General features: G+C 44.6%; 1 protein-coding gene across 1 annotated transcript in view; it reads right to left on the reverse strand.

The window, feature by feature from the left end:
- Nucleotides 1-13,023: 13,023 nt before the first annotated feature.
- The window catches only part of PIGT (phosphatidylinositol glycan anchor biosynthesis class T), a 13,039-nt gene continuing 11,924 nt past the window's right edge, over nt 13,024-14,138 (reverse strand). Inside the window, exon 12 of the mRNA XM_017877963.1 lies at nt 13,024-13,691. Coding sequence (XP_017733452.1) covers nt 13,439-13,691 — 253 coding nt within the window. The 3' untranslated portion in view covers nt 13,024-13,438. The remainder of the gene's footprint in view (nt 13,692-14,138) is intronic.

Below are 14,138 nucleotides of genomic sequence, written 5' to 3' on the forward strand. Positions count from 1 at the left end.
ACTGTAAGATCTGTTTGCCTTGAGAAGAGAACTGCCCAACTCTCCCTGTAAAATGCCAAGTGGAGCCCCCCCAGATGAAGCGGTTGATATGCTTCTCATAATTCCAGAGAATTCCTGAGAACTCTCAAGAATAAGCTCCTGTGCATTTGGCTCACATACACTCATCAGTGATCGCTCTATAGAGAACTGTGGGGCCTGCATCAACCCAAACGAGCTCTTAAATTTTGTAGCATATAAAATTAAGGATTTTTGTCCTTAAAGTAGTGATTTTTGCAATAAATTACACAAAAGGCTTCTCAAGAAGCTGATGATACCAATCTACAACATGGAATAATTGCTTTATATTATTCCTTGTAGTTATAATTGGTACTTGGTTTTGCCATTCCCCCACATCGACTGTCTTCTTGGGAACCACAGGTCTCAGAGTTAACTTGGATGTAGGAATAGGAGGAAGCCAGAGGGGTAGCGGGAAATCAGGCATGAAAAGCCCCAGGCCCCACCTGCACCTCCCTCCTGAGCCCAGAACTAATTTCAGAGAGCAGAGACCGAACCTCCTTTGCCTATCATATCCCTGGGACCCACCACTGAATCAGCCACCACTGAATCAGCCACCACTGCACTTGGAAAGGGTAGGACTCATGCCAAAGATGGGACACCACGCCTACATTATCTTGAGACCCAAGCCCACATTATCTTGTGGCAGAGGCAAGACCACCACAGTTTCAGGGTCCCACGAGACTGATGCACCTGGTGAGCCCCAGAAACGCAGGACACACCGTTTCAGAAGCTGCCATTCCCATGTCTGACCACGCGGGGGCGGCGAACTCTCAGATTGGGTCGCTCCCTTAGGCGGAGCTGTCCTGATCCTAGACCCGGGAAGCCGTGAAAATCCACGGGGCGTCCCAGGGCACCACTGCCCTGGGAGCTGCAAATCGAAAGCATCTGCCCCCGGCCCAGAGAGCTCGGGGCCAGGCCGTGTTATGCAGCTGGAAAGCGTGGACCCTTTGGCGGCGTGGGATAGGGCGAGTTTGCCCGCAGAGCCAGCAGCTCGCCCCCGCCTGAAATTCCAATTCTCAGGGACGGGGATGGTGACATCTGAGGAAATTCCTCAGCTACAAAGCATCATGTCTCACCTTCTTGAGCCAGTTTCTTCTGTAAAAGGGAAATGGTACTGCCATTCATAAGATTTTGCAGGATCAAAGTAGAAAATCATTAAGAAAACACTTTGCAAACTGTAGAGAACATTGCCAATGTTATATATCAGGGTTTTAAAGAAAACTTTTAAATATTCTCTTTATGTGGAGAAAGAGGTAGGAAAATTCTGGAGATATAGTAACGAACAAAATGTACCAGGTGTCTGGCAAAATCTGTCCTTGTGTTTCTTTTTGAAATTGACTTGAATTTTATTTCCATTCTTAGTTGTTTAATATTTTCCTTAATTTTGAAATTGCTCATTCTCCATGCTACAGCCAGTGCGATCTTTTAAAAAAGGAAATATGATCTACAACTACATGTAATGAACGGATGAACATCGTAAACATAACGTTGAGTTAAAAATCCAGATAGAAAACAGCACCTGCTGCATGACTGCGTTTACATAAAAAGTATAACAGGCAAATAGTTGGAAGTCAAGATAGTGGTTACTGTAGGGTAATGAGTGGAGGGGGTGCTGGTAGTGTCCTATAAAATTCATTGGGTTATACATTTATGCACTCTTTTCTGTATACATTATATTACACCTCAGTGAAAAGTAAATATTGTATAGGGGAAGGAAGGGAAGCTAATCGTGTCTCCACCAGCCTAAAAGCGTTCAGTCGATTCTGATTCTTCTGAATGTGAAATTTGTACTCCTGGCCGGTCGCGGTGGCTCAAGCCTGTAATCCCAGCACTTTGGGAGGCCGAGACGGGCGGATCACGAGGTCAGAGGATCGAGACCATCCTGGCTAACACGGTGACCCCGTCTCTACTAAAAAATACAAAAAAACTAGCCGGGCGAGGTGGCCGGCGCCTGTAGTCCCAGCTACTCGGGAGGCTGAGGCAGGAGAATGGCGTAAACCCGGGAGGCGGAGCTTGCAGTAAGCTGAGATCCGGCCACTGCACTCCAGCCCGGGCGACAGAGCGAGACTCCGTCTCAGAAAAAAAAAAAAAAAAAAAAAAAAAAAGAAATTTGTACTCCTTTACCCAGGTCCACCTGGTGCCCCTGGCTTCATCATCAATGGGCTTACCACGGCCACACAGGTCCTCTTTCAGGCCCTCTCTCTGCTGACCAGTTCTGGCCACAAGGCTGCCTCTTCCATCACTGGGAGCTCCTCCCCACATTGGAGCTGTTCCCTGCCACCTGGAATGTCTTCCTTCCACATTCCTGCCAGCTCCTTCTGCTCAGCCTAGAGGTCACTTTCTCACAGAAGCTGTCCCTGAGGCTGTATCTAAATTGCACCCTCACAATGACACAAAGATGTGAACAACAAACACTAAGGATTCCAAAAGTGGGGAGGGAGGGGAGCAAAGGTTGAAAAACTACCTGTCGGGTACTACGTTCACTGCTTGGGCAACGGTATCATTAGAAGCCCAAACCTTGGCATCATGCAATATACCCGTGTAACAAACTTGCACACATACTCTCTGAATCTGAAAGAATTTTTAAAATAAGAAAATAAATTGTACCCCTTAGTTCTCTCTGAGTACCCTCTTTTATCTTTATAACACCATAATTTGTATTTATGGGATGATTATGCTTCATTATTTGGTAAATGACCTCACCAGCTAGACTCTAAATCAAAAAGGGCTGGGACTGTATCTGATATATTCTCAGTTGTACCAGCAGCACCTAGCACAGTGTCTCACGTAAATGATACTTATTTGTGGTTTGGCTTAACTAATAAGACAAAAAAAATTTTGGGAGGGGAGGGCATTCAATCAACAGGAAAAAAAAACAATGATATGTAGGGAAAAGAGAAACAAAATGCTAGCAGGTATTAGTGTTGTAAGAACACGGGCGTTCTTTTCCTTTCTTTAATATGACGTATTTAATCTCTTATGTGATTTTATGAGTAAGAAAATAAACTTTAAAATATTTTGTACTATTTAAAATTAAGTTTTCATTTAAAACATAGACTTCTGGGTGTATTAGTCCATTCTCCATGGTATAAAGAACTTGCATGGTATAAAGAATTCTGCTATAAAGAACTACCCGACGCCAGGCACGGTGGCTCACGCCTGTAATCCCAGCAGTTTGGGAGGCTGAGGAGAGCGGATTACCTGAGGTCAGGGGTTCAAGACCAGCCTGACCAACGTGGAGAAACCCTGTATCTACTAAAAATACAAAATTAGCTGGGCATGGTGGCACATGCCTGTAATCCCAGCTACTCTGGAGGCTGAGGCAGGAGAATCGCTTGAACCTGGGAGGCAGAGGTTGCAGTGAGCTGAGATCGCGCCACTGCACTTCAGCCTGAGCAACAAGACCGAAACTCCGTCTCAAAAAATAAAAATAAAAAAAAATAACAAAACAAAACAAAACAAACCTACCAGAGACTGGGTAATTTATAAAGAAGAGGTTTAATTGGCTCATGGTTCTGCCAGCGGTACAGGTAGCGTAGCTGGGGAGGCCTCAAGAAACTTGCAATCATGGTGGAAGGCAAAGGGGAAGCAGACATGTCTTACATGGCAGGAGTGGGAGAAAGAGAGAGAGGTGGGAGGTGCCATACACTTTTAAACAATCAAATATCATAAGATCTCACTATCAGGAGAACAGCAAGGGGGAAATCTGCTCCCGTGATCCAACCAGCTCCCACCAGGCCCCACCTCCGATATTGGGGATTACAATTTGACATGAGATTTGGGTGGCAACACAAATCCAAACAATATCACTGAGTAAAGTGAAGATGGCAGGATAGTTATACGACAGAATGTTCATTCTCTGATTTCTATTGAATTGGAGAGGAGAAAAAAAAAACAGGCAAAAAATTAAAAATAAAATCAGCAGCAGTAAACCACCATGGGAAACAGTAGAACCTCATTCCATAAACTTCAAAAAGCAGTAGCAACAGAAAAATATAGAATATCCTGATGTGTTCCATCATGGGTCCTATCCCCAACTGCTCTGTCCCAGAAGAGGTGCAGGAGAAAGAGGAAATAATACAAAAGTCCTGAAAATTCTCACCAGTTGTTCCATTTAGCTGCCTAACAGGATCCATACTTAGTGGCATAAAACAACAACTATTTTCTGATGCACGTGGATTCTCTAGGTCTGGAATTCAGGCAGGGCTTAGTTGGAGAATTCTTTTGCTTCTTGTGGCCACGTCTGAGTTCATTTTGTGGTACCCAGCTGGGCTGGGCTGGGTTGGGCTGGACTGGAGGACCCAGGATGGCTTCAATCACATGTCTAGGGCCTTGGCAGAAAGGCTAAACTAAAAGGCTAAACTCAGCTGGGACTGTTGACCAGTGTCCACTGCATGTTCTTTTCAGCAGTGGCCTCTGGGTAGTCAGACTTTTCACATGGACATCAGCATCCCCCAGAGCCAGCATCCCAAGAGTGCAAGATGGAAGCATAGCCTTTTTTGACCTAGCCTCAGAAATCACACAGCATCTCTTCCACTACATTCTACTGATCATGATGGAGTCAGCAAGGTCAGCCCCGATTCAGAGAGGGGATTGACCCCAATTCACAATGGGACAAGTGCCAGAAAAATTGCAGACATGTTTTTAAACTGAGACAGAGTAGTTAACATTTTCCTATATGTAAAATATAATAACTTCCTCCAAGATCCCCGACCTACCCCTGCTGCCCTACTTCCCACTAAAAAAAAAAAAAAAAAAAAAAAAAAAAAAATTGTGGCCTTGTGCAGTGGTTTATGCCTGTAATCCCAGCACTTTGGGAGGCTGAGGTGGGAGGATCACTTGCATCCAGGAATTCGAGACCAGCCTGGGCAACATAGCAAGACCCTATCTCTACAAAAAATAAAAAATTAGCCAATCATGGTGCCACACACCTGTAGTAGTCCCAGCTACTCAAGAGGCTGAGGTGGGAGGATAGCTTGAGCCTGGAAGGTCAAAACTGCAGTGAGCCGTGATCATGCCACTGCACTCCAGCCTGAGTGACAGAGTGAGTTTGTCTCAAACAACCAACAAACAAACACCTCATCCTATTTTGACATCAAACTCAGCTCCAGTTTCTGGAGCTTATCTACATCAAGTCCAGCTGCAAAGAGGCGTCTTGGGGTCTGTTCCACGGGTAGAGTTTCTCTCCATCTGAAAACCTGTGAATTAAAGAGACATGCTTTCTGCCTCACATGCTCCCAACCTGCAATGGCGAGATTGGCACAGGAAATCACTATGTTCACTACTGTTTTAAAAGGGGAAGTTCAGAGCAATCACTGAGCCCTGGCAATTCTGAAATTGAATTGTGTACCTGTTGCCAGAGGTTCAGTGCTATTGCCTGGGTTCTTGGCTCCACTGTGATTCATACTTGCTTTTCCATAAGAAATGGCTCTTGTTTACAACTGAGTAGGCTTCTTGTTCTGTGTCTTAACAGAATACCTGCAACTGGGTAATTTATTAAAAACCAATTTTATTTCTCCCAGTTCTGTAGGCTGGGAAGTCCAAGGTCAAGGGGATGAACCTGGTGAAAGCCTTCTTGCTGGTGGGGACCCTCTGCAGAGTCCTGAGGCAGTTCAGGACATCACACAGTGAGGGGGCTGAGCATGCTAAATTGTCTGTCTTCCTCTTATAAAGTCACCAGTCCCACTCCTGTGACAATCCATTAATCCATTTATCCGTGAATGGATTAATCCATTCATGACCCAACCACCTCTTAAAGACCCCACCTCTCAGTACTGCCACATTAGGGATTAAATTTTAATATGAGTTTTGGAGAGAAGTGTTAGAAAACTGCATGCAAAAGTCAAGATGAATCCCCAGAAAATTCAAGTGCCTTGTTACTACCCAAGCTCTTGGGATCTCAGCAGAGATAAAAAGTCCACCAAGGCTTGCCATTCCCCAAGGCTCAAATGTCTAATTGATTGACTGATCCAAAGCTCCAGGGAAACTTTCTCATAAATGGAATAGCCCGTCACTAGAGGAAGCCAACTGTGGTTCCAGGAATTTAAGAAAATCTCCAGAGAGCAGAGCCCAGACTGCCCATCATAGTCAAGGGACATCTCCAATAGCATTCCTTTCTTCCCTCAACTCCATGACTTTAGGCTCCACAGAAGTGTATAGAAGCAAACTTCAGACTGCAATTTGGGGATAGGGGATGGGAGTAACAATAACAATAGAGCTCAGATATGGTGAGAGGGAAACCAAAGAGAATATATTGACACCAATTAGAACAAGCAAAAGGACAGGGCAGAGTTGCCCAAACTGGGCATGAGGAAGATGAAGGGAAATGACGGAGTAGCTATGCACCATACTACATGCAGTTATAAGGAAGAAAGAAAATAAAGCAGGGACGGAGGGGAGAAAGGAAAAAAAGAAGAAAATTAAAAAGGAAAGGACATTGGAGAAAGGAAATAGACACAAAGAACTCAATTCGGAAGAAAATCTGAGAAGAGGAAAAATTTCCAGGAGGGCTTTCAGCTTAAAAAACAAAAACTTTAATAAAATAAGACATTAGGCTGGGCTCAGTGGTTCAGTGGTTCACACCTGTAATCCCAGTTTGGGAGGCCAAGGTGGGAGGATTGCTTGAGGCTAGGTGTTCAAAACCACCCTGGGCAACATAACAAGATTTCATTTCTGAAAATAAATAAATAAATAAATATTTTAAAATAAAAACATAAAAGACCCTTAAAATGAGTATTAAGGAAATAAATTGAAGATCTAGGTAACACCACTAAAAAAATTGCAAATAAATTGAAAATATCAAGGAAGAAACAAGTCAGAGCTACAAATCAATTTACTAGCATAGAATTAAAGTTGGGGATAGTAAATACCAATAGCCTGGGCCAGGCTTGGTGGCTCACGCCTGTAATCCCAGCACTTTGGTTGGCCAAGGTGGGTGGATCACCTGAGGTCAGGAGTTTGAGACCAGCCTGGCCAACATGGTGAAACCCCATCTCTACTAAAAATACAAAAATTAGCCAGGCACAGTGGAGTGCACCTGTTATCCCAGCTACTACGGAGGCTGAGGTGGGAAAATCACTTGAACCCAGGAGGCAGAGGTTGCAGTGAGCCAAGATTGCAACACTGCACTCCAGCCTGGGCACCAGAGAGAGACTCCATCTTAAATAAATAAATAAATCTCAATAGCCTAGAAAGAGGAAAAAAAAAGGTCAAATTATTTTTTAAAATATTAGTTTATCATGTGTCAGATATTAATTATTGACATTAAGTATTCTAAATATAGATATATGTTGACTATATTAATGAACACTATCCTATAAGGTAGTATTGGGGTAAGGGTTAACTCAGCAGGCCTGGGTTGTTATAACCCTACACATTCCTAGAAAGGTCTGTTTTCAGGAATGATCTTTGGCCTCCTCCTGGGAACTGAGCTCATAGACTCTTCTGGATGATGAAAGTGAAAGTTTTTTGCATGCCTGAAGCCTTGGGCCACACTGTACCAGTTAGTCCACATAGTGTACACTAGCAATGATTTATGGTGAATGCCCCCTTTTTCTCTGGGGGTCTGGAGTTTTGTTAACTGAGGTAGGTCATACAGGCAGTGTATGCCTATGAATGATCCTCAGCAAAAAGCTGAGATGCCCAGGCCTGGGTAAGCTTGCCTGGTTGACAACACTTTGCATGTGTTGTCATGCATCATTGCTGGAGGGACTAAACACATCCTCTGCTACTATCTAGGGAGGAGACACTCACAAGTTTGTGCCTGGTTTCCTCCAGACTTCATCCTATGCATATTTTCTCTTTGTTAATTTTCTTCCGTATCTTTTTGCTGTAAACTTACATATAACAACAATTTTATTTTTATTTTATTTATTTATTTATTTTTGCTGTAAACTTAAGTGTAACAAGTATAAACTTAGGTCCTATGAGTCCTTTTAGAGAATTAAACCTGAGTGTGGTGTTGGGGACTCCAAACACAGGTAGTTTCCACTATTATCTCCAAATAGAAACTGTAGTACATAGATATTAAATGCCTTGTGCAAAGTCATGCTGATATTGAATGACAAAGCTGGAATTCAAATTATCTGACTCCAGTGCCCATGGTTCTAACAACTACTTACAAGTGAAGATAATCTGACATAATTAATGTCTCTTCAATAGAAAAGTCCACAATTGAAACAGAAAACTTATTCAAAGATATAATACAGGAAAATTTCCCTTTTAAAAAACATGCAGCCTGAAAAAGCACTCCTTTTCCAAAATGATGCAGAATGATATCAAAATATTGTTAAGTTACTGAAACTTGAGGATAAGCAATGATATTTTTAGATATTCATGTAGGGAAAATATCACCTTTAAGAGAGAAAACATTCAGGCTGCACTATAACAACATTCACTGGCAGAATTCAGTGAAGCTAAGTCCATAATTGTCCCGGAGAAAAGAAAATATTATCTAGGATTTTTTTTACCTCATAAAATTGTCCTTCAAGTATAAGGAACATATGCAAAAATTCAGGGAAAACAATATCCATAAACTCTTCATTTTTGTAGAATTATTTTGTTAATCTAACAAAATGCTGATGAGGTTATCCTGAAGTTACTGATAGAGTTGCTTTATATGATAGAGCATTAATATCCAATATGGTAGCCACTGACCATATGCAACTATTGAGCACATGAGGTATGGGTAATATTAATTGTTATATGCTATAAATGTTAAAGTACACACCAGATTTCAAAGACTTAATACAAAGAAAAGTAAAATATTGCATTAGTTTTTATTTCATATTAATGATATATTGAAATGATATTTTAGATATACTGCACTCAGTTAAATAAACTGTAATTAAATTAATTTTACCTGTTTTTTTTCTTTTTTCTTTTCTTTTCTTTTTTTCTTTTTGTGAGACAGGGTCTCCTTCCCTGTCACTCAGGCTGCAGTGCAGTGGCACAGTCTCAGCTCACTATTAGCCTCAACTTCCCGAGCTCAGATGATCCTCCTACCTCAGCCTCCCAAGTAGCTAGAACTACAGGCACATACCAGCACACCCAGCTAATTTTTCATTTTCAGTAGAGACAGGGTTTTGCCATGTTGCCCAGGCTGGTCTCAAATCCCTGGGCTCAAATGATCTGCCCACCTCAGCCTCTCAAAGTGCTGGGATTACAGGCATGAACCACTTTGCCTGGCCCCTATTTTTACTTTTTAGAATAGCTACTGGGAAATTTAAAATTCGATTTGTGGCTTGTATTATATTTCTGTTGCACAGCACCATAGTAGACTTTGGGGAGAGATTTCACTTGTTTGTACTATTTAGTTTAGTTTGATCTTTTAAAATAAGTATGGTTATTCATATAAAACAATAAACTCATTATTCCTAAATTGAATAAATAAACCAATGGACAAAGAGCTATGCTTTCTCCCCTGGGATGTTGAGACAACTGGCTGGGAGGCTCTGGATGGGAACCAATAACAAAAGAATGGAGAACAGCTGTTCATTGTCCAGCCCACTCCCTTTACAGATAGGAAAACTGAGACCCCAAAGGTCACTTACCACTCTAAAATCTCATGGACTCAAGTGTGCAGTAGATGAGGCTGAAGACTGGCATTTCAGATGAGGCAGGAATACTGACTTAGGGGACATTCTCAGTAGCTCCCATGAGCCCCTCCAAGGTATGTAGCACCACCTCCAGACAAGGAGTCCACTTCATCCTGGCTCATACCCCTTGCCCAGTGTGCTTCCTCTTCCAAGAAATCAAAAACAAGATACTTCCTTTGGCCTGTGGAAATAGGGACTCTTTTTTCCTGCAGGTATAAGTTCCAGCCTCCCAGCCCTGGCTTAGAACTCTCAGCCCTTGGCACCATGGAGCTCAGCAGCTTCTGCGCCCTGCCTTGCCATCTGCCTGGTGGGCATGACCAGCTCAGAAAATACCCCAAGTGAGCTGAGGTGTTATTGGGAAAGAGGACCCTGAGACCCATAGCCTATGGGACAGGGCTGACTCCAACAGGCTACCCGGTCACTTTCACCTCAGGGGGAATCCAAGGCCCAGATATTGAAAAGGCTCACCTGTGGTCACCATTCAGTCTGGGGGAAGACCTGGGGCCAGACCTCCCAGATGCCAATTTGATTTAATTAAATCTTCACCAAATTATATTATTATTGTTGTTGTTGTTATTATTATTAAGAGATGGAGTCTCGCTCTGTCACCCAGGCTGGAGTGCAGTGGCCTGATCTCGGCTCACTGCAACCTCCACCTCCTTGATTCAAGCAATTCTCCTGCCTCAGCCTCCCGAGTAGCTGGGACTATAGGCACCCGCCACCACACCCAGCCAATTTTTGTATTTTTAGTAGACGCAGGGTTTCACCATGTTGGCCAGGCTGGTCTCGAACTCCTGACCTCAAATGATCCACCCACCTTGGCTTCCCAAAGTGCTGGGCGTGGCGTGAGCCACCATGCCCGACCCAAAGTTTTATTATAAACCCAACATATACTTTTGTTTTTAAAAGACAAACAATACATAAATTGTTATAAAGTTAAAAGTGAGTTCCCTGTTTTACATAGTCTTATTCCAAAAAGTATCCATTGTTAGAATGCTTAGGAGAGAAAGTAAGTTTTCATACTACTTTAAAAATAAGACCAAGTTCTTAAGCTTGGCTACACATTGGTGTCACTTGAAGACTCTGTGAGTCCCACCTTAAATTCTGATGTAACTGGTTTGGGTAAAGCCTGGGCATCAGGATTTTTTCAGTTCCCCAGGTGAATCTAACATTCTAGGTTAGCAATTTGAAATAGGGTATGGCCAGGGAAAACCTCACTGATAACTTAATAGTGGAGGTGGTAGAAAGGGGTGGGATTCTGGATTTATTCTGAAAGTAGGGTGCAAACAGGATGTGAGAGAGAACCAAGGATGACTCAAAGGTATTTGGCCTGGGTGCCTGGAAAGATACAAGTTACCTTTAACAGAGATGAGGCGACTATGGATGGGCACGTTTGGGGTGGGGTGGAGCACATCAGAAGCTCGGTTTTGGAGATACTCAATTTGAGATGTCTTTAGACATCCAAATGGAGAAAGCAAGTAGACAGTTAGGTAAATGAATCCAAGATCCAGGGAGGAGGTCTGATCTAGAAATATGTGGGTGTTGCCAGAGCATAGGTTACATGTGGCATGGTAGTGGAGGTCGTTTCTAGGTACTGACAGGGCTGCGGGTATAAAAGAGAACCAGGCCACAACTCTGTGCTCTTCTGACTTGGCTATGCATGCTGCATTCCACGCTAGGCACACTACACAGACCACTTAGCTTTGTGTATCTACCCACCTGCGTTCCTGTCTCATTTACAGTCTGCTTCTTTACTGCTTTGGAAGTAAACTCAAGTAAAAGCACCTTGAACAAATTGCCTTTGCCCATGGTCTAGACTAGCTCACTACCTTTCCTTCCTACATATGCACACACACCACCCACATGTGCTAAGGGCTCCTAAAACCCTTCAAGGAGCCTACACAGCCCATCTATGCTGGCTACACAGACACCAGTACCACTGTGTTAAGACTGCTGCACTTACACATGTGGAGCTTCTAGAGTGCCCCTTGCCCATCCCTATCTTGGATCCCAGATCCCAAACCAGAATAGCCCATACCCAGTTAATACATTTAGTGTTTGCTGATTGAGAACTCACATGTCCTGAGATGGGTCAAGTCTTAATGAAAGACAGAACCTGTGCCTCCAGGAAGCACACCATCTGGTGAAAGTGAAGGGACAGCAGCCAGGACAAGGAACATGTGTAAGTCCAAGGCAATCTGAAAGTAGCAGGCGTAGGGCAAGGACAGCAGCCTGGCACGTCAAGGGAAACTTCCTGGAGGGAGCAACTTCTCTTATCTGGTGTGTGTGTGTGTGTGTGATGGAGTGCAGTGGCGCAATCCTGGTTCACTGCAACCTCTGCCTCCCAGGTTCAAGTGATTCTCCTGCCTCAGCCTCCCAAGTAGCTGGGACTACAGACGCGCGCCACCAGGCCAGCTAAATTTTTTTTGTATTTTTAGTAGAGATGGGATTTCACCATGTTGGCCAGGATGGTCTTGATTTCTTAACCTCATGATCCGCCCGTCTCGGCCTCCCAAAGTGCTGGGATTACAGGCGTGAGCCACCGCGCCCGGCCAGCCTCATCTGGTTTTGTAAGAGGGAACCAGGCAGTTGAGAGGTGTGCATGGTTGGTGGAATAGGGCGTTCTAGGCCAAACCACTATGATGGGAGAACTGAGTGGGGTGGGAGGTGGGGGGAACTGCACATAACACACAGTTGATGCCAAGTGTGCCAGAGGAAAAGACAGAAGATGAGGGCAGTGGGAGGCACCCGCCTAAAGGCTTGTTTTACAGGAATCCAGGGTTACGTAACCAGCAAAGGAGGTGGGCGGGGCGGGCTTCAATCCAATGAGCCTGGCTTCAAAGCCTGGGGTGGTCTGAGGACGGCGCACAGCACGAGCTCCTGAGGAGCCTGCTAAAAAGTCAAAGGCTGGGCCACACCCAGACCAACTGAATTAGTAGGATCTGGACCCTGGGAACCTACATTATTTTCACAAGTGCCCCCAATGACTCCGATGCACACTACAGTTAGAGACCCACCACCCAGAGCTCTCCCGTCCCTCCACTCTACCCTTGCTGATGGGGACTGGCTCTCAAGGCCCCCAAGAAGTAGGATGATTCATTTCCATGGTCATGGACTATGCTTTCAGAAACACTCCCAAACAACTCACGGAGTTCTGGGAATCACAATCAGATGGGGATGGGGAGGACGGGGGAGCAGATCAGGAGAAGAAATTTCCAGCCAGGTGGGAGGAGGTAGGGTTTCGTTTTGTTCTGTTTTCTGTTTTGTGGAGAGGGTTGTGGGCCTAGGGCAGGAGGTACTGTTCAGGCACCCAGCAAACAATCCCCCAGTCCCCAGCTCTTCCCAGGACTCAAGGACAAGAGGCAAAGAATCAAAGAAACAGCCGTTTTTATTCCACAAACAGTAAACTCCATCCACCACACATTGACACACACCCTGCAGCACACCCCATCACCTTAGCCAGCGCTGCCAACCAACCTTCCTGCAGTGAGGTCTTTTTCTGTGCTGTCCAATACAGCAGCCACTGCCCACTTTTGCTTATTGAGCACCTCAATATAGAGCTGGCCACTACAGGTGGGGAAATGAATTTCTAATTTAAGTTAATTCAAATTCAAATGCCACATTTGGCTTGTGGCTCCTGTACTGGACAGCACAGATGTAGGCCCTGACCTGGTCCAGGGAACTTTGGTTCAAAAGCCAACTCCAAGGAGAGCAAATGGCAGAAAGAGCCCATGGGCTCCCCTCCCCAGAGAAACAGCAGCTGCAACTGCTGGAAAGGGCAACAATCAGAGTGGGGGGACACCTCGGGCACGCCGGATGAGGTTGGCCAGCCGCTTGGCCAGCCCACCTGTGCGGGGCTCCTCGATGTGGAAGGTTCGGGTCAGGAGATTGTAGAAGGAGCCATAGCACACAGCCACCACAGTACACGTGAGGCAGATCACGTTGTAGGGCATGCTGAAGTCTGGTGTCGGCAGGTTCACCAGCAGCGGCTCCGTGTAGAGCCGCACAAAGTAGTTAGAGCCATCGGAGACCGGGAACCTGGGGTCAGGGGAAGAGTGGTGAGATAGGACTGGCTGCTCCTCCCCACCTCACCCCATCCTCATTCCGGCAGTACTGGGCAATGCAACACAGTGTTTCCAATGTTCTCTTAGGCTCAAAACCTTTCAACAGAAGGCATAGCTCAATTTATAAACCTGATAAAAGGAGAGCAGTGGGTGGGGGGCAAGAGGAAGGAGAGCATTAGGACAAATACCTAATGCATGCGGGGCTTAAAACCTAGATGACGGGTTGATGGGTGCGGCAAACCACCATGGCACATATATACCTATGTAATAAACCTGCATGTTCTGCACATGTATCCCAGAACTTAAAGTAAAATAAAAAATAAAAAAGAAGGAAGGAAGGAAGGAAGGAAGGAAGGAAGGAAGGAAGGAAGGAAGGAAGGAAAGAAGAAAGGAAGGAAGGAAGAAAGAAAGGAAGGAAGGA

The sequence above is a fragment of the Rhinopithecus bieti genome, unplaced genomic scaffold (assembly GCF_001698545.2).
Source record: "Rhinopithecus bieti isolate Rb0 unplaced genomic scaffold, ASM169854v2 scaffold_10347, whole genome shotgun sequence".
In the NCBI taxonomy this organism is placed as follows: domain Eukaryota; kingdom Metazoa; phylum Chordata; class Mammalia; order Primates; family Cercopithecidae; genus Rhinopithecus; species Rhinopithecus bieti.